The following is a 20,362-nucleotide window of genomic DNA, read 5'->3' as shown; positions in this document are numbered from 1 at the left end:
TATTAATGAAGTTTTTTTGTTTAATTTTGCGCGAACGGAGTCGCGGACGAAAGCTAGTTAAACATATTTATCTTCAGCTTACTATAACTGGTCTCAGAGTCTACCCTAAGTTAGAGATAACTAGGACATAGTCAATGCTGACTCAGTGCGGGTTGACTTCACATATATCATTGAATTTCTTCTCAGATATGTGCAGCATCACTATGTTTTCCTGCATAGTAAGAACGTCGGATAAATGTATACATATGTAAATCGAAAAAAACATTGGTACATGACGGGATTCGAACCCAGGTCAGTAGATTATAAATGAAGAGTTAAACAGCCGTTAAGCTTCAACAAACAAAAATATTTTCTGTGTAAAAAGTACACATTTTTTATGTCCTGTTGTGTATGAACTGAGTCGACAAATAAAAAAAACAGTAATAAAATAAAACAATTTTAAATTACATATTCTTTATTATTACTAGGTACTTATTTATAACTAGTTCGGTAGAAATTGCATCTGGAAAAAAAAATTGTAATAATTTACAGGAACGGAATTTTTTTTCGAATATTGCAATAAAAGAACCCACACAAAAAAATATTCATAATTCTTAATGGTAAATCGATTACAACTCGTGCGACGCAGTTTTTAGATCCATAAGACATGTAACTGTTTACCATAGGTCGCAATATGTTGAGATATATCGGCAACAGAAATAACCTTATTATTACATTGTTAATCCCTACGTCGTCTTTGTCCGTGCGTTGAGTACGCTGCTGGCACGTTCCTCCATTCCCAATACTCTATTATAGCTAGGGATGCAGCCAAACACGCTGCACCAACTATTATAACAGATTTCAGCAGTATCTACCAATAAAAAAAATACAAATTCTTAATCTATATATATAAAAGAAAGTCGTGTTAGTTACACTATTTATAACTCAAGAACGGCTGAATCGATTTGACTGAAAATTGGTGGGCAGGTAGCTTAGAACCAGGAAACGGACATAGGATATTTTTTTATCCCGTTTTCTATTTTTTATTCAGCGCGGACGGAGTCGCGGGTAAAAGCTAGTCAAATGATAAATGACATGCACACAAACTGAAACGATTTAAAACATTACCCTTCTTAAGTCTGGCATACCATGTTCATAGTATGACAGTGTTTAAATTGATGGGATATGTTAACTATGAAGTTATTAACTATTTGCTTTTGCCCGTGACTCTCAACGTGATGCCAAATTTCAGCGAATTACAATCTTACAAATATCCATCCATACATCTAAACTATCACATTTACAATATTAGTAAGATAAGATTACTTACATAAACAGTTGTATGTATTACTGCGCTTTAAGCTATTATAAATCCATACAATATCTTAGTAGGATAGGCTAGGTATTATGGATCAAACTTTGGCTAACCTTGGAAATGAGCAGGGTTACCAATTTTTTAAAACTTTATTCCTAAAATTAATTTTGATCTGCTATTCCGATATATAAATTAGTTTATAACTAACATTCTTTGTTAAGTTCTCAATTAAGTTATTAATTACAACTTAATTGAGAAGAAAGTCGCACGAAATGAAAACCAATAAAATTCATAAATTGTTAATTTTCAGATTTTTTTTCGCTTGCAACACTATTTTAGATGTTTTTTTTTCTGGGGATGTCCATATCACAAATCGATAATTTTATTATTATGTTTCAATTAGATTTATTAGATAATACATTTAAAGATATCAATACTTATATCAAAATTAAATCAATTTATCTACAAAATTTATAAAATAAACAAACCTATAAAGTTAACTAATTGTTTAAAAACAGATTGTCTCTGGATTTTCACATCAAGGAATCGGAATCGAACAACGATTATTTGTTGACGGAAGTACATCACTATTCACTATTTCGAATACTGTCAATTTCCGCATAACAAAAATAATTCTTAATTGTGAAGGTAATTCTGTGAAAAATATATATTTAAAATGAGTTTTCGTGAAGAAGACAGACAAAAGAGTAATTGTCCTAACCGAGGACTGGGATTAGCGGCGGCCGCTATTGGAGTCGGAGTTGGGGCTGCTCTGTACTACTTCTTCAGCAAGAGGCAGGAAAATCCTGATGGGGAAAGTTCAGTAGCTTCTGCTTGGCAAACGAACACTTTGTAAGTATATCACCGTCAACATTATCTTGCCCTTGTATTCATCCATACATCTCTATCAGCAAACATATCTGAATTCACTTCCTACTTACGCATATCCACATACATACATTTTTAATTATATCATACATCGAAATGTCGTAGAAACTATCGCCAACGTTCGCAGTTATTATAAAACGTCCTTCAATACAGGTTTATGAAAACGACGTAATATTCCGCATAACAACTTTCAATTATATTCCTCTTTTTTTTTGTTGCAATGAATATATTCTAGTTTTTTACTGATATTATTTGGAGACATTAAATTTTTTTTTTAAGAAAGTTTAGAGAGGCACAATCAATATTTATTCTTCCATGGTCAATAAAAATATCTTAAAGGATTTTTTAAAATCATTTATGTGATGTCTGACAATGTAACATTATTTCTTTCTACCCACATAAGTTACAATTTTTTTTTCGTCTAATTTTAATAATTTAATTGTGAATTTAAAATAATCTTATTACTGTTAAGTTTACAGAATTTTTTTGATAATGTGTACAGTTGAAATTGGTTAAGCGAGAATGGAAGGGATCACAATATTTTCTCACTTGAGTTTGTTGATCAAGTCCGAACAATGATTCTTGCTTATTCAAGTTCAACAGTATTTAACTGTAAGCATAATTATTGCTTCACAACTTTATCTTTAGTTCAACTTTTTTGTATATAACAGAAGGACCGGATGTAATTGTCAATCACACATGGATGTTGACTCCGATTCATATTCAACAATATCTGAAGATGAAACAACTGATACCAGCATGAATACAGATTCAATCTTCAATTCAATGAATCTAGATTCAATCTTCAATTCAATGAATCTAAATTCAATAACTTCAAACTCCGATACAATGTCCGTTGATAGTTTAGAATCTGATATAAGTGACAGCGATGACAGTGAGACAACGGATTATTCAAACACTGATCTATCTGAATGGGATCTATCTGACTTTAGTATGCATATTAACGAATTTACATCAACACCTATGTTCCTACGAATAACAAATAGTATTACGTCAATGATTAGTCCTAGACGTGGAAATCGTGAGTTGTAAGTTGGATTTGAATTTAAATTGGTTAAATGAGATTTAGATTGGTGTGGGTATTTATAAAAAAAATTATTCATATAGTTCTAGTTTACTAGTTTTAGGCACTTGTGAAATGCAGGTTTAAATCTATGGTTTCTATGTGTAACGGCCAAAGTAACAAATTGATGATTTTTACTTTTTTATATTAAAAGCTACCTCTTTGTTTAGTTAACTTGAACTAAACACAAATACACATTTACAGGTTTAAAGGTTTTTTTTTTTGCTGAAGTAAAAGTGCCTATGCGGCATAATTTCCTATATGGTTGAAACTTTGAAAGCCTCTCCTGTAAAGTTCTCAATTTGCACATTGGCCCTTATTCATACGAGACATCGAAATGTGACTTATATAGACTAACTTTTGGAATATTAAGTATAAATATAACAGTTTAGTGGTGGTTTTCTGCAACTTGTTTAAGCACTTAAATTATTCAAACTTTCGTGAGACATTATCACTAACTTATATAGAAACGGCTAAAACACTCACGTATATATATATCGCTCAGTGAGCGACGGGCCGCGTCCGCGAAATAATACCAATCCCACTCACCCTGATGAAGGGTCCCCGTAGGGCTCGAAACTAGTCGGTGACGACACCGGATATATATACGTGAGTGTTTTAGCCGTTACTATATAAGTTAATGTTTAAGCACATACTGTGGTATCTCTTTAACTAGAGATAATATGCCATTCCTTTCCGCTGAACCTTTAAATATCTTGACTTGTACGGACTTTGTAACTAAGAAAACGTTATTTCCCTTGCATAGTGATTTTAGTACATATTCATACTTTTAACTCGTATTTCAGAAAAATAAGAGATCAGTAAAACAAAGTTAATAAAAAATAATGACATCTTGTATTAAATAAATACATGAATAAATAAATTTCTTGTTAAGTCAGACTCAGTCGATTTTTTTCACATTTCTCTAGATATTAGAGATTCTTCTATATTGGTTATACTATGTGGGGCTATTTTATAAAATTTAAGAAGTATATCATTTGTTTCAATTGAAAGCTGAAACATATAGAAGTATATCAATTTCTGTACATGGCGGCCATTTTGAGATATGAAGTAATAAAGGTTTGATGTAACATATTTATGTGAGGACTAGCTGTTGCCCGCGACTCTATCCGCGCGGAATTAAAAAAAAAACTTAATAAGCCTATGTGTTCTACAAGACTGTGTTCTACATTTGTACCAAATTTCATCAAGAGCCGTTGAGCCGTTCCGGAGATAACTTAAAACAAACATCCATCTAAACATTCGCATTTATAATATTAGTAAGATAAGTGTTTTTCCAAACATATTTTGGTATTTAGGATTATTAGTGACATTGTAGTTTTTCTATGGTTTACGGTTTGGATTGAAATCTGGTGTAGATAGAAATTAAATTATGTTTTAAAGTTTTTTCCTCAACAAATACTGCATGATAAAAAAAAAACTTGTGGAAGAATGAGCCATGGTTCAATAATGAAGGTCTTTAATTTTTTCATTTTGAAGGATTGATGGCGCTTCTTTGGTGTTGTTTATTATGAATGTTTTATATTCTGTGCAAGTTCCAATATACTAATGTATGCTAGTCATCACAGCTCACTTGTGTGAAACAGATCAGTGAACCGATTCGCAGATCAGCTCAATGTGTACCAACTGTTAGAGACAAAAATGAACACTGCACTGGTGTAGCGGCGCAGCACTAGTCATGTCAAATATCAACGCTTACGTCCCCTCACTACAGCGATCTGTCACTTGGTTTTGGTGACTTTACCGCGCAATTCGCTCGAGATGATCTTGACTAATAATCTCTAAAACTACATAGAGTTGTGATTTATGTTTTGAGTTGTGAATTGCTAGTCACCATCACCTTGCAGCTCATCGACTCACATAGTTTTAGTACATTGCAATGAGCTGAAGATTTATTTGTTGAATCGCAGCTCAATGATTCGAGTCCATGTGAGTTGAACTTTTGAACCTGTAGAGTTAATTTACATATGGTTAAGGGGTGAAATTGTACAATATACAAATATATGTTATGTTTGTCTGTTATTTTATAATCTAAATATTAATGGCTTGTGGAATATACATATATATATTTATTTATGTAACAGATTGTATATTTTTTTATAATATTTTAGCCAAATAATTTAATTGAAAATGATAAATAATTGTAACAGAAAAGAAATTTCTTTTTAATTATTTTTTAGCTTAAGATTGTGTGAAATGGTGTACGTTTTGTAGTAGTTACGGTTTGGACATAATTAAAAACAATTGTTTGTATTAACATCCATAATATGAGATTTAAATTATTTAATAATAATAACCATCGAGTGAGAGATTTCGAAGCCACGACAATTAAACTATGAAACCATAATAAAAGATTATTAGTTTAATATTTAGTTTATTTAATAAATAAATTATTTTCAGGACGGAAGAAGAGCAAATGGAAATCCTTAGAGAGCAAGCATAGTAAGCTTTGACATACATTTGAATTAACACACAGATTTGTTTAATATTACTAACCGTGGGTTTCTGAGATGAAAATCTCAGTTTGAAATATACCGTTATCTGTTGTCAAAGATAATGACAGAGATGATATGTTTTATACAATTATTTAGGTCTCAGAAACCAATGGTGATAGTTATGTAGATATACGAGATTTTATGTGTGTGTGTTTTCTTATGAAAATTTGTAATAACTTATATATCTGTTATATATATATCTTTGATGTAATAACGCATGGAAATAATCATTTTGAACAAACAATATGACCCAGTGGGCAAAACTCAAACTAAATAAAAATAAAATTAACAGTGGTAGATGCCGCAACAACAATATTTGTTGGGTGCACGAATTGACCTCGACCGGTGAAATACCACAACCACACAGAAGACAGACGTGAAGTGGAAGCAATTTCGCGTTTCGTCTGATGAGTGTGGTGCCGGAAGCCTAATTTTAGTCCTCTCTCCCTTCCCATCCTTTTCTTAATAGGAAAGAATGGGAAGGGGAAATGGATTTGGCGGAAGAGGGGACGCATAGAAAGGAGAAATATCCTCTTTCTGTGCGTCCCCTTCTCCGTTGATTAAAGGTAGGCAACGCATCTGCATTTGCGGATGTCTATGGGCAACGGTCGCCTCGCTATTGTGGCGAATCCAGGTGGCCGTTTGCTCGTTTGCCATCTTATGATATTAAAAAAATTATGATAACTCACTGGCGCCCTCTTCTTGATGTTAATAAATTGACAAAGTCCTTATCATGTTGTATATTTTTTTATATTACGAGGTGGCAAACGAACAAGCGGACACATGAATACGACGAAATGGCGAAGCGACCGCTGCTCATAGACATTTGCAATTGCAGATGCGTTGCCTACCCTCAAATGACGAAGGAGGAGACGCACAAAAAGAGAATATTTAACCTTCCTATGCATCACTTCCATCAAATCCTTTCTCATCCTTTCCTTATAAGAAAAGGGGTGGAAGGGAAAGAGGACTAAAATGAGTCCTCCATCATCACACTCATCAGACTGTACTTGGAATTACTTCCACTTGACGTCTGTCTTCTGTGTGGTCGTAATATGCTGTAGATTGTCACGTTTCATTCCTTTTAACTAATTTTCGATTATCATTGAGGTTTTTATTATTTCTGAGAACTAATCATGATAGCAACGCTTTGACATCGGGCCAGATGTTCTTTGACTCTGTTGTTATGTGTTATAACTTTTTGTTGTTATATTTTCATTATTTGGGCAAAGATGATGTTTTATATGGTATTTGTAATATTCTTGGTAGTTTTATAACTGTAAATTAGTGATGCAACGGATGTCTGTTTCCGTTTCCGCAAGTGCGGAAGTTCCGCGTGCTTTTCAACATCCGTTTCTGCTTCTGTTTCCGCAACTTTTATAACGGAGATAAAACGGAACTTTACGACGGCTGAGAGATCCAAATGCGCGGCGCGAGACGCGCAGTCCGTGCACGGCCTTTCGGCACTTGTCGCATTTGTTTTTTTACGTACTATTTTGTGAAGTTAAGCGCGTAATATTTTCTGCTGCTGTTTGAAACAATCAGTTTCTCTTGCTGGAGTAAACTGTCTAGTTTTTGTCCACATAAAACTTGACAACTGGCAAAATGTGACTATTTCATACTTACGAGTTATTAAACGTACTTTTGAATAAGTGATAACCATGTAATATATCATCATCATTATATAGTTAGAAATATATTTGTCGTTTGTCAACACGAGTGGTTTGGCGAACTTTAATTTGTAAATAGTGTAATTTTGTTTCCTGAAAATAAATTTAAAAAAACACGTATTTTAACTTATTGCAGCGCAGTAAAAATACATATATTGAAGGCTAAAGGACACCGATATCCAATGCCTTAATAAATTAAAAACGAATACAAACTGTTTTTACCGAAAAAAATATTTTTGTAAATAAGTTTTTTATTATTATTTACACTTCTGTTTCCGCATCCGCTTCCGTTTCCGTTTCTGCTAAAATTTATTTTTGACATCTGTTTCCGTTTCTGGTTCCGGTAAGACACTTCCGTTGCATCACTACTGTAAATACTAACAAGTATTTGTTTTATTGTAATATTATTGAATGTATATATCGACGCTGTAACCCCGAAAGTATGAACTTTACAGGAGAACCAAAAAATGATAACTCGTGAGCTGATACGCCTACAAGTATGCGGTATTTAGCAATGTTGTGTAGTTTGTGCTAACCTATAATAAAATCATTATCGTTTGATAATGGTTCAAATTATTAACATGTGAAAAACATATTCGCGAGTTCAAGGGTTACAGCGTTTATGCTTTCCAGCGTCGATATATATATATATATATATATATATATATATATATATATATCATACTATTTGTCGCCCGCGACCCCGTTCGTTAAAAAAATAACAATTAGCTTAAGTTATCTTTCAGACTGTATTCTACATCCATCTATCCATCCATCCTTCCATCTAAACATTCGCATTTATAATATAAGTAAGATGGCGGAGTTTTCTAAATACTTAATATGGACATCCCAGATTAAATTAGGTAGTCACAGTTTAATTGAATACTCTACCTGAAGAAATGTTGTTAACCCCTGTTTCTGTTTTTTAGCTGACTGAAGCTCGTGAGGGTAATGTTTTGTCACTCCCATATGTTTTATACGTGTAAATATCATTGTTACTTCACGTAGCCCAGCTGACTGAACACTTAGTCAGGATTTTTTGTTTTTTTTTTTACCTAAAAATAGTGTTTTTTTTATATTTTTTCAGCCGCGAACGTGACTGGGTGACGGAGGAATGTTCGATATGCTTTGAAGCGATTCAACGCAGTCAAGAAGTGATGACGCTCCCCTGTTCTCATAACTTCCATCAGGCGTGCATCCTGCCCTGGCTCCAGGAGCAGCAGACCTGCCCTAACTGCAGGAAGCGAACCGAATGATAGACTGGATAGTAGGTCAATTAATTTCTTAATGCTGTACTCAACTTGTACAACACACAAGCTCTAGGTTTTTGGTAGGTTGTGGTTTAAAATCGAATGGATTTGAAGCTAACTTCTGTGTGTTTTTATAAGCCGTGACACCCAAAAGAGACAAAGTCGTAAATTAATCTTATTTCATTACTAGCTGTGCCCGCGACTTCGTCCGCGTGAAATTCTGTCTTCGGATAGAATTTTTTAAGGCTCATTGTTTTACTTAACCGACGTGCTATGATTTGATGTATGGATGTAGAAGAACATAGAGAGAGGTGTGCCAGGACCGCGCTAAATGTCTAAAATATTCCCAAACAAAATTTCATTCCCTATTTTTATTTAGCACCCTTTTGAGGTTAACATTTTTTCAGACGTTGAATTTAATATTTATTTATATCAAATTAGCCGCCTTAAAAATCAGTTTCAAGCTTCTAACTCCAAAAATGACGATAGGTAATTCCATACAAACTTTCACCCCCACTTTCAACCCCTTACAACCCCTTTTTCGCGTTAAAATATAGCCTATGTCCATCCTCAGGCTCTAGACTATCTGTGTACCAAATTTCATTTAAATCGGTTCAGTAGTTTTGGCGTGAAAGCTTGACAGACAGACAGACAGAGTTACTTTCGCATTTATAATAGTAAGGATTTTTAATTTCAATTGCAGCTTCCACGACTATGCAGCATCAAAGGAGTAATGCATTCAATTCTGCTGGTTCAGGATTAGAAGACATCTTGTATTGCTCTTAAGCATATATTGATAATATATCTGAAATTCTTTATATATATGACATTAATAATCAATTCTGTATCTGTGATATCGATTTTTCTTTTTTCTTTTCTGTTTTCTTTTTTTAAACTGACGTGTTTTAAAGCCGTTTACTCTTTGACATAGTTATGGCTGTCAAAACATTTTCGTTACTTTTTAGGTTAGTTGTAATTTTTTTTCTGTTTCTGTGATTTATTAATACGATAAATAATAAAAGACTTTTTTTTATTTCTTTTTTAAAAATAGTCTAGTCATTTTATTTCAGGTATATATCAATTGTTAACTAATTTAATGCTAGTTTGCTGCTCGAAATTATATAAAGAATCTTGATAATAAATAAAAATGTATATGATTTATAAAAATGATATAAAAATAGATTTTATTAACACTTTTTTTTATTAATTTTTTTACGAAAATCCTGTACTAAAATTTTATTGTAAATAAACAAAAGTTAGGTTATAAATTAAAAAACTAATATGGTAAATATCTATAAATATATTAGAGAAATTAGTAGTATTTAGTAAAAGATGTAAACTATTTTCTTGATATTAAAATGTATGTATGTTTGTAAATTTCTGAATAAATTATTTGTTACATTGAAAATTATTTGTGTTAAAAAACAATAAGGTTTAATTTCACTGGCTTTTGATCGTTTATAGTTTTTTTTTTACAGTTCAGTAGCTTTATGTAATAAAATAAGTAAATAGTGAAATTTATAACGCTTATTTAAGAATTGTAGAAAAAACCTTAATATTGAAATAAAAATATTTGGAATAAAGTCTTTGAATCCTTTCCCTCCATTAAAAAAAAACTTAATGTCATTCATATAAATTTTTGTTATTAATTTTGTAAAATAAATATTTATTGTTGGGTCAAATATATTAAATGATTTAAAAAAATAGTGTAGTTAATTCAATATTTAATACGATCTGAGATTTTTTTTACATACGCGAATTAAATTTTGTGATAAAAGGAGCGTAATCAAGTTAAAATATTTTTTTATTGTGAATTATTAAAATGTTTAATGTATATTTTAGGTAATTTGAATGTGATATTGTAACATTATTTTGAACATAGTCATGACTCAGTGTTGATATTTGGTAATAAATAAAAAATATAATTTGTTGAAATAAATTTTTAGAATCATTGCCTTCTTTTATTTATTTATCTAGCCAAAATTCGCTTCATAGATGAAATTTCTATAGAAATTATTGATCGCCCATCGGTTAAGATTCAATCATAATTATTATTTTCGTTTAAAAACAGCTTTATACACTTCATCTCAACATTAACATGAACTGTGTCAAATTTCGTACAATTTACTTTAAGAGGTACTAAGTTAATTAAAGGTCTTAGCAGGATTTTTATATAAGGTGACAAAGAATCGACCGCTGCCCATAGACATCCGAAATTGCAATCTGTTATCGTTTTTAATCATATATTGAGTTTGGAACATCGCATGAGTCGCTGCGCAGAACACAATGTAGCGGGGGGCAATGCACTGCGCGCAGATGACCTTGAGTCAATAAAACGTTGAAACTATTGGTAAAATTAAAATATGTTATTTAAAAAAATATATATTACTGTGTACGGATAATAACCGAATTACTAACACTAGTTTCAATGACCCTGCACACTGTCCGGGGAAGTACTGGTATGTAGACTATGTTACTAGTTAAAAAATAAATACCTTAATATTGGTAAAAATAATCGCAAATGGTTTTTAAGGCATTTGTTAGTCATTTTTATCGTGGAGATTGAATAAATCGTTGCTTTTTCTTTGTGAAAAATGCTTCATTCTGAAACGAGATTTGTTAAGCCGTTGCGGAATTATCGAGTAAATATATAAATCAAACTTATCCTACGGGAACTGTACGCATTACTACGGTCATAGTATCCTATGTGTTTTCCCAGATTGGATTCTACATCTATACCATATTTCATCGATCTCCGTGCAGCCGTTCCGGAGATACCTTCTAATAAACATCCATCCATCCAAATATTAGCATTTATATTAGTAAGACTATATAATTATTTTATAATTTAAATGCGGCTATAATTCACATATTCCACTCGTGATTATTTTGGTCAAACCATAGATTTTTAATTCGATTTGTATAGAACAAAGATAAAAGTAAATTATGAGAACCACCTCTCCGTTTTCTTTTTTTAATTTTTATTATTTCACTGTACAAACCGAAACTAATAATCTGTGTTCACAACCTATTGTATTTTAAATTCATCGCAAAATAAATTACGTATTAAAAAATATTTTGGTAAAAAATAATTTAAACATGGTAACATTTATCGTTTATAGATAGGGTTGGTAGTTTTAGTGGTCACCTATAAAACTGTCGTACGACCGAGAAAATCTCCCTTTGCGCTTAATAGGTATATTACTATTGTTCAGTTTTGTTATTAAACATTAATAATGAGTGACAGAAAAGAGGAAAACGAGGAGAAAAATGAGTCCGGTGTTGGCTGGATGGTTGCTGCGGGCGTTGCAATTGGTGCTGCTGCATCGGCAATTGGCTATATTGTTGGTAAAAATTCTAGTCAAGGTTCACAATGTAATGAAACCAGTAGCACAAGACAACAGCCTTCCCAATCGCAAAAATAGTAAGTATTAAAAACTTTAAAAGCGCCAATGTCATAACTTAAGTGTGTAGCAATGGTGGTTCATGATAATTTATATTTTGTATTATAGGTTATTTATCGTAGCAATTTGAAAATCCCAGTGTAATTAATATCAACAAATGTATTTTCCTGACAGTAAATTAGTGTTGGCGTAAGGATTAATTTAACATTGCATTTTAATAAACAAGATCCTTGTAAAATATATTTGATATGTATATATACCTTAAAATAAAACATAATAAAAGATAAAATGTGATGTAACTGCACTGGATTATACAATTATTATAATAAATTAAAAATAATAACATCATATGTTGTTAGTGGACTGTAGTGTTGTTCCACTGCAAAGCAGAAGCTTTCCATTTTGACATTTCAATAAAATCCATAGACAAAATTTTTGATCGATTATTCTGCTCTAATATGAATCGATTAAAAGAACAATTCATTAATATATTGATCAAAGTTGACTCGCTCTCTTTAAAAAGACCGAATATATTTTTGTACATACAATGAAGGACTTTAATTTGAGACCGACTTTAATAATGATAATTATAAAGTCGGTAGAATTGTTTCATGTTTAAATTTTTTATAATTGACTCGGGATATTAATGTTTTTCCCCTTTTATGTGAGTTTATAGCATTCCAATGTGAGTTTTAGCCGCTGATGTATATAAATTGTGACAACACGCCAATAGATGTCGCCAGTTGCAAGCCTATGTCATCCTGCTAAGCCGCTACGCCATCCTCCCACCGCCAATGACACCTGCCATGCCTGGAGGGAGAAGCGTAGCCAGCCTATATAAGCCAATGCGCAGCTCATTTAGATAATGTTTCCTGTAAAATTAATTAAGGGAAATTGCTGCCCGATTACACGCATAAAGTTACTTCAGCGTTTTATTTCACAATTTGGCGGTGGGAGGATGGAGCATGGCTTAGCAGAATGACGTAGGCTTGCAACTGGTTTCTTGAGCTCTGGGCGGGTCGGAAGCACGGGGCTCTTTCGTTCCGTCTTGTGCAGGTCCTCTCAGGGCACGGATGCTTCGGGAGGTATCTGTGCCGGATTGCGCGACGAGAGCCTAGTACGGTGTGCCATGAGTGCGGCCATGCGGAAGATACGGCCCAACACACTTTTGAGTCGTGCGTGTACTGGTCGACCCAGCGGGCTGCACTCGTGGCAGTGGTAGGGACGGACCTCTCGTTGCCCGCAGTCGTTAATGCGATGGTGAGCAGCGAGAGGTCGTGGAACGCTGTCGCCTCCTTCTGTGAGGAGGTGATGGAGCTGAAGGAGGCGGCAGAGCGGCAGCGGGAGGAGGACGCATTCGCGGACCCTGTTCGTCGCCGAAGAGCAGGGGGCAGGCGGCGTGCACACGACCGCCGTCTGCCCCCCTAGTGGTAGGGCTCCGGGCGATAGAACCTACCATCGCCACCTATCAATGAGATGGGAGACGCACCTCGATGTTCCGGGTGCATCTCACTGTAAGGTGGAGGGACTCCTCGTCCCAAAATAAGACGAATCCACCTTGGCGGACGGCGCTGGCTGGGTTGCGGACGATTGCGCAAGTGTTCCCGCGACCCAGTCACTAGGCGACGTGAAGAGCATCGTAAAAAAAAAAAAAGGCTTGCAACTGGCGACATCTATTGGCGTGTTGTTACAAAATAGATAGGTTATTGCTTGCAAATGACAACTTTTGCTTCGATTATTAATTTGAATTCTAACCACCGCTAGTAACCGCAAGCATCAGCGTCAAAATGGTGAGAATACGAACGAAATACTAAGGTTTATAACCTGTCCATGTATAGAGGTTGAACGTCTAAACCAATTTTGATAATTTTGATATTCTTTTCTCTAAATATCAACTATTAACTGTCGCCCGCGACTCTGTACGCGCGACGTTAAATAAAATTTAAGTAGCCTATGTGTTCTTCCAGACTGTGTTCAACGTCTGTGCCAAATTTCATCAAAATTCGTTCTGCCGTTCCGGAGATAACTTCAAAGAAACATCCATCCATCTAAACATTTGCATTTATATTAGTAAGAGTAAGACCTATACAAAGATTTTTGTTTATTTTAGCCGCAGCCAAGTGTCGACGTGCGAGAAATGTGCAATCTGCCTAGACGACATGGACGTTGCAGTTCTGCCTTGCAGACACACCTTCCACGGGAAATGTGTCAATCAATGGCTCACAGAGAATGGGACCTGCCCAACTTGCAGGACCCCTGTGCGTAAAATGCAATAAAATACATTGATTTCTATAGAACCAGCTAGAACCGCTAGTCAGCGTCAATATGGCGGAAATCAAATTAGCACAAAATACCAGAACACAACGCACGTGTAAAACATGGCTGTCCCATTGGTTTATAGATGTTAGTGGTAGTCTATTGCCCCCCAGACAAATTCAGTATGAAACTTTTGTTAAATACAATATATAATTATTCCTGGCTTTATCTCACTTATGTAGGGTCTGTGCATAATGTTTTATTAACCGAATTCTTGTTGGCAACCCTAATTTGTAGAAATATGTAATTATAGATTATAAAAAAGGTACTTATAAAATTAATCAAAATACAACAGTATATTTTTTTGGTTTTTTATTTTAAACATTAAAATAAAACATAAAATGCCACTTCAACAACAAAACATGAAAACATACTTATTTCTACTTTTTTTATACTTATTATGAAAAAATAAAATAGTTTTTAGATGATATTTGTGAAACTCCTTTTAATGTCAATTTTGAAACTACATGAAACATGTTAAGTCTCCACGTTTCTTTCTTTAATTCCCAAATGGTAAAGTTATGAAATTAGATTCACAATAAACTAGTGTCGTGCTCTATTCTCACGTGACGGGTCCAAGCGTCAATGTTCTGGAATAACTAAGAAGAAAAAAAAACTACTAAAATCAAAGAAATTAACACAAAAATATATTTCAATTCAAAACCTAAAAAAACAGGACTATCAAATCCTATAAATAAATATTAACATTTTATTAAAAAATAAAGCTTGTCTATGGTCTACTTACGTCATCGCAGTGCTCGCATGGGAACAGTTTGAGGCCGTGCGAGGCGACGTGCGTCTTAAACTTGTCTGTGGCCGAGAAACCCGCGCCGCATGCGTCACACACAAGTTGCGGGCAACCCTCCGCCTCCTCGCATTTAGCGCGCTTCGGTTCGCGCGGCTCATAGTATGGGCAAGCTGACCAAACAATGTATAACTTCACCACAAAACTAGGCTAATCCTTGTAAAGAATAGCTAATTAGCCGACTTCAAAAAGAAGGAGGTTATTTTGTGCCGATTTAAAGCGCATCTCGAAGATCCTAGGAACTAATTTTCAGATCTTTTTGATATAAAAGGTAATATAATCAGTTAAAGAACTTTATCCTAGTAAGAGGCGCTACTATCGCGGACAGTTTCATCAGAAAAAAAATGTAAAATATATTTAGGCTTAAAAAATGAAAATCAAGACAGTCTGTATTGAATTGACAGGGGAGAGATAATGAGGTATTATAATTTAGATTATCATAGTATTTTGAATAGAGAGCTGGCAACACTATCAGGGAATCCCCGATATACTCACTGCCATGGCCAACGTGCGTCTTGTAGAATGTGACGAGTACGCGGTCCATTGTCTCCGTAACGATCATATGTGCCGGGCACGCCTTCCCCGTCTTATAGATCTGTCTCTCAGGCGCTGGCCTTTTACCTTTACCCTAAGAATAGCAAAGGTCTAGAAAGGCACAAGTTTAGAGTATAATAACACAACAAATTAACCATTTTCACAATATTCTTACAAATATGTATTGTTCAGTCATTGAAAGAAAAAAAATCATCAAGCAGACAAACAGAAGCGGAGCTACGAACTAAATAAAAAATTTACAGACGAAATGAAAACCCCCCTAATTTTGATTTTTGGGAACCCCCTAAAACTATGTCAGGCATAAACACAGGTCAATAAAATAAACAAAAATGCTGAGACTAGCAATTCCTTTAAAAAAACTTACAAGTTCTGACTTCATAACATTTTGAGTACATATCAAAATTGACAATCTAGGTAAATAAATTAGTGTTTTTTTTAATATAACGTCATTTCACCTGATACACGTAGATACCGGACTGGCTGCACATGTAGTGAGACCGTACACCCTCAATCGTCTGTTTGCTGGCCGTCGTCTTCCGGAACCTGAATTTGGTTTCTTCCTGTATCGCGCTCTTGAATAACATGAAGTCTGAAATAAATACCTGTAGTTAAATAAGTAGGCAATATATGTAATCCATATAACTTTCTTAAAATAATATTTTCATGATCCTTCGAGTCGGATTAAGGTAAGTTAAAGAAATTAGGCAACAAAGGAACAAGTATACTATGTAATCTGGTGACAAACTACTATTATTTATACTTTCTACTTCGATTATATTTCTGACTAGATGTTGTGACTTCGTCAGCGTGGAATTTAAAAAATTAGCCTAAGTTACTCTTGCATACATCAACTATCTTCCAGTAAAAGTCCCGTCAGAATCCAGTCGTTTCGGAGAATACCCGGAACAAATTCCAAAAAAAAAAATTGGATGACGTGTGTTTAGGTAGAGGAAGACCAAAGAAAGAATGCATAGATTGTGTGAAAGAGGATATGCGTAAGAAGGGGGTAAATTCAGATATGACAGCTGATAGAGATGTATGGAGGAGTACATACTGTGCTGACCCTTCATAGGGATAAGGGCAGGTTGATGATGATGATGTGTGTTTAGGTTATCTCACCATCCATAGTCCCGAACTCCAACTGCTCCACTTGCTCTCGGACTTGATGACGATGTAACAAATGAGCACTAAAGTTGGTGCCATAACTAACTCGCTCATTGCACAATGGACAAAAGAATGCCTTGCGTTTCTCAACCTGCCGTTCGGTTTAAGAAATTCAATTAAGACTTTTCAACCGTTAGTTTACATCACAAACCATGTATAACATATATGTATGTATGTAAAGTGGTCCCCAAGTAATAAATAAATTTTTTATTTGAAAAATCCACTAACTTTAACCCTCGATGACGATTTTATGACACTCGGGGGATGTATACAAATCGAATGACCCGTTTAGGCTGCAGGAGGTAAGAGTAAGTAAAAGTGTGTTTTAAACAGAAATATTTAGTAATTTATAAGTATTAAAGAGAGCGTCGGTGGCTCAAGGGTTAAACACTTGACTTGCAATCTGCAGGTCCTGGGTTCAAATCCCGCCATATACCAATATGTTTTTCCATTTTCGTTGTACATATGTACATCTGATGTTCTTACTGTGAAGGAAAACATTGTGATGCTGCACATATCTGAGAAGAAATTCAATGATATATGTGAAGTCAACTCGCACTGAGTCAGCATTGACTATGTCCTAGTCATCTCTAACTTAGGGTAGACTTTGAGACCCTCAGTGGAGACGTATAGTGAGTGGATGATGATGAAGTATTAAGGTACAGTTAGTCTATGGTTAACTGTTTGTATAGGAACAAATTAGTTATGAGTAGGTAAACACCTCATATCCATGAGCTTTCCACAGGTGATTGTTGAGTATTTGCTTCTGGCTGAAATCTCGCTGACAAATGTGACACTTCTTACGATCGGTAGGTGAATACTTCGGAGTATGGTCGTTACATAATTTCACTAGTAAAACATATTAAATAGTATTTATCTAGACAAGGGAATTACAAAGGCCATGCTTTAAATTCGATATCAACCAACTTAAAGCATTGCTAATTCTCACTCTGTCTTCTTCTATTGACCTAAGTCAAACTTAATAATTGATCTTAAAAGTAGGTAATTTGGTAATTTGGGTCTGAGATAACAGTTCATTTTGGAAAAGGAGTCACTTGTCCAAATTAGTTTGGGGATCCCTAATCTAGACCAATGGTTCCTAAAGTAGTTTAAATTTTAAAAGGGAGTCAACTAAAATGAAATTTTCTATCGTTGTAAGGAGATTTTAACTTACGTCCATGTTTCATCCTGAGATGTGTGAAGCAAGCCTTCTTGCTATTATAGACATTGTCACAGAAGTGACACGCGTACTGTCTATTCTCACTTTCAGAAGCGCTATGACATCTACAAGATAGATAACATTAAGCCTCATTTCCACTTTGTGATTGCAAGTAACTAAATTTGTATAAAAATAACGGACACAATAGCATAAATTCAGTATATATGGTATGCCAGTAAAAAAGGGATTTTTTAGAATTTAAGAGTGAAAACTAACATATTAGCGAAATTTTCTATGGTTAAAGGTTGAAACCCAATATACCTGTTTATATGATCAGCGAGATCGCTAAGTGAGGCACCGCACAGCGAGCATTCTCGTACACGTTGACCAGTCCGAGGCTCTAGGCCATGTACCATACGAACATGCTGGTCTATTTCCTCCGCAGTGGGTAATTGCACATTACAGTAGATGCACGTGGTTTCATCTAATGCTTGAATCTCGTGTTCTTCATTTATATCTTAATTATTACAACATTTTAAAACAGAAGTCAAACGAAACGGTTACATGATTTCGCTAAAATAGTGTAATGACTTCTGGCCATAGACATCTTGATGTTTTTTTTTTATTATTAGGTGGCAAAACGAGTAAGCGGCCATTTGAATTCGCCCGAAATTTTTAAGCGATCACTACCCACAGACATTTGCAATTGCAGATGGGTTGCATACCTTTAATCTACGGAAAAGGGGAGGCTCAAGAAGAGAATATTTCTCCTTCCTATGCGTCCCCTTCTCCGTCCGTTGTATTATGTCGACAATTCATACTAGTTGGGGGTCGAACCCACTCTCGGATAAATGTGATAAAGTTTTATCAATCAGCCCAGTACAGGATGTTTGACTTTTTTAGAAGGTAGCAGATGATATGCCTACATTTAACAGCGGACAGGACATACAGAAGGAAAGTATTTCCTATTCCTATACGTCCAAATCTCTTTCCTATCATTTCTTTATAAAGGCGAGAAGGGGAAGATGACTAGAATTGACCCCGGCTCACAGTCATCACACTCAACGCGGATGTAGTTGTCATTTTGGTGTGGATTTTCCTTGGATCGTGTTTTATAAATATTTCAGCAGCGGCAATAGAGTGAAAATAGAGTGAAGGGGTTCTGCTGCTCATTAAAGGAGATGTGTTACGACTTTTAGCCTCGGACAGTGTCAAAATCTAGTATGTTACGTTTGTGTAATGAAAACTGTCTCACCATCAGCATCTTCAGTAGAAGTTAAATGGTTATTCTTATGTCTACAGTCTACTGTTAGACTCTCTCCCTCTTCCAAGATTGATTCGTCCAAATACTCCTCATCTAAGGGAATTCAAAAATTCAGTTATTTTTCGCAATCATGGTTAAAGAATTATTTTTAATAAACAAGCGGCCATCACCGTGGCATTCACCGAAATAGCTGTCCATAAATATCCGCAATTATAAATTGGCTACCGTTAATAAATGGAGGAGAGGACACACGAAAAGATATTTCTCTTTCCAATGCGTCCATTCCTCCGTCAAACCTACCTCCTTATGGAAAGAAAGAAGTAGAAACTAGACTAAAATTAGTACTCCGGTACGCACACACATCGGAATGTATGCGGAATATCTTCCACTTGATTAGTGTCTTCTGTGTGGTCGTGGTATTGGAAGTGAGCCGGTCCATTCGTGCGAAGATTTTAAAGCGGCCTTTACCATTGTTACTTAATAATTTATTTGTTCCCACAGTCATATATACAAATATGCAAAGAATTGATATAGTTATAAAAAATGTTATATAAAAACATTTAATTTCAAAAAATGCCTTTATTCACGTGATATAAATATAGAAATAAAAACATTTACCTTTGATACTTTGAAGCATTGCCAGATTTTTACTAGTTTGGTTTTTAAACGCCGCCGCTTTTTCCAATTTTTCAACACAATCAGAACATATAAATTTATATTCCGTAGATATCTACAATTGTATAACATTTTTATCAATCACTGACACAATTTATAAATAGAAATATATTTGAAATTATATATGAATTTATAAGATAAAAATTCCAAGTACAAAACGCAAATTGTAAACATAACCTTAATATTGTAACAACTTTTTAACATTTGTGCGTAGGTTTCTTCATTATCGGCGTAAATAGCAAATAGGTCGCATAAATCTTTGTTATTCATGCAACTTATGCAACCAACAAAATCCTCTTCCTCCTCCATTGTTGTACT

General features: G+C 34.4%; 3 protein-coding genes across 3 annotated transcripts; 2 read left to right on the top strand and 1 right to left on the bottom strand.

Moving 5' to 3' along the window:
• The first annotated feature begins 1,877 nt into the window (after positions 1-1,877).
• Positions 1,878-9,587, top strand: LOC106712888 (E3 ubiquitin-protein ligase RLIM). The gene is made up of 5 exons (XM_045685031.1): positions 1,878-2,146; positions 2,854-3,231; positions 5,688-5,729; positions 8,540-8,723; positions 9,406-9,587. The coding sequence occupies exons 1-4, from the start codon at positions 1,971-1,973 to the stop codon at positions 8,706-8,708; spliced, it is 765 nt and encodes a 254-aa protein (XP_045540987.1). The 5' UTR covers positions 1,878-1,970; the 3' UTR covers positions 8,709-8,723; positions 9,406-9,587.
• A 2,265-nt stretch (positions 9,588-11,852) lies between these two features.
• On the top strand, positions 11,853-14,441 carry LOC106712893 (E3 ubiquitin ligase BIG BROTHER-related). Its single transcript, XM_014505567.2, has 2 exons — positions 11,853-12,126; positions 14,217-14,441. The coding sequence occupies exons 1-2, from the start codon at positions 11,939-11,941 to the stop codon at positions 14,380-14,382; spliced, it is 354 nt and encodes a 117-aa protein (XP_014361053.2). The 5' UTR covers positions 11,853-11,938; the 3' UTR covers positions 14,383-14,441.
• Positions 14,442-14,955: 514 nt separating this feature from the next.
• LOC106712890 (zinc finger protein 699) lies at positions 14,956-20,353 on the bottom strand. The gene is made up of 11 exons (XM_014505562.2): positions 20,222-20,353; positions 19,988-20,099; positions 19,361-19,462; positions 18,427-18,622; positions 18,121-18,230; positions 17,668-17,795; positions 16,902-17,037; positions 16,238-16,371; positions 15,723-15,855; positions 15,168-15,340; positions 14,956-15,021 (listed from the first exon to the last, which is right to left on the bottom strand). Exons 1-11 carry the CDS (start codon positions 20,351-20,353, stop codon positions 14,956-14,958), a joined length of 1,422 nt encoding a protein of 473 aa, XP_014361048.2.
• Positions 20,354-20,362: the final 9 nt, after the last annotated feature.

This window comes from Papilio machaon, chromosome 28 (genome assembly GCF_912999745.1).
Source record: "Papilio machaon chromosome 28, ilPapMach1.1, whole genome shotgun sequence".
NCBI lineage: Eukaryota > Metazoa > Arthropoda > Insecta > Lepidoptera > Papilionidae > Papilio > Papilio machaon.
The sequence above is the reverse complement of the archived record's forward strand: the minus strand, read 5'-3'. Positions and strand labels throughout refer to the sequence as shown.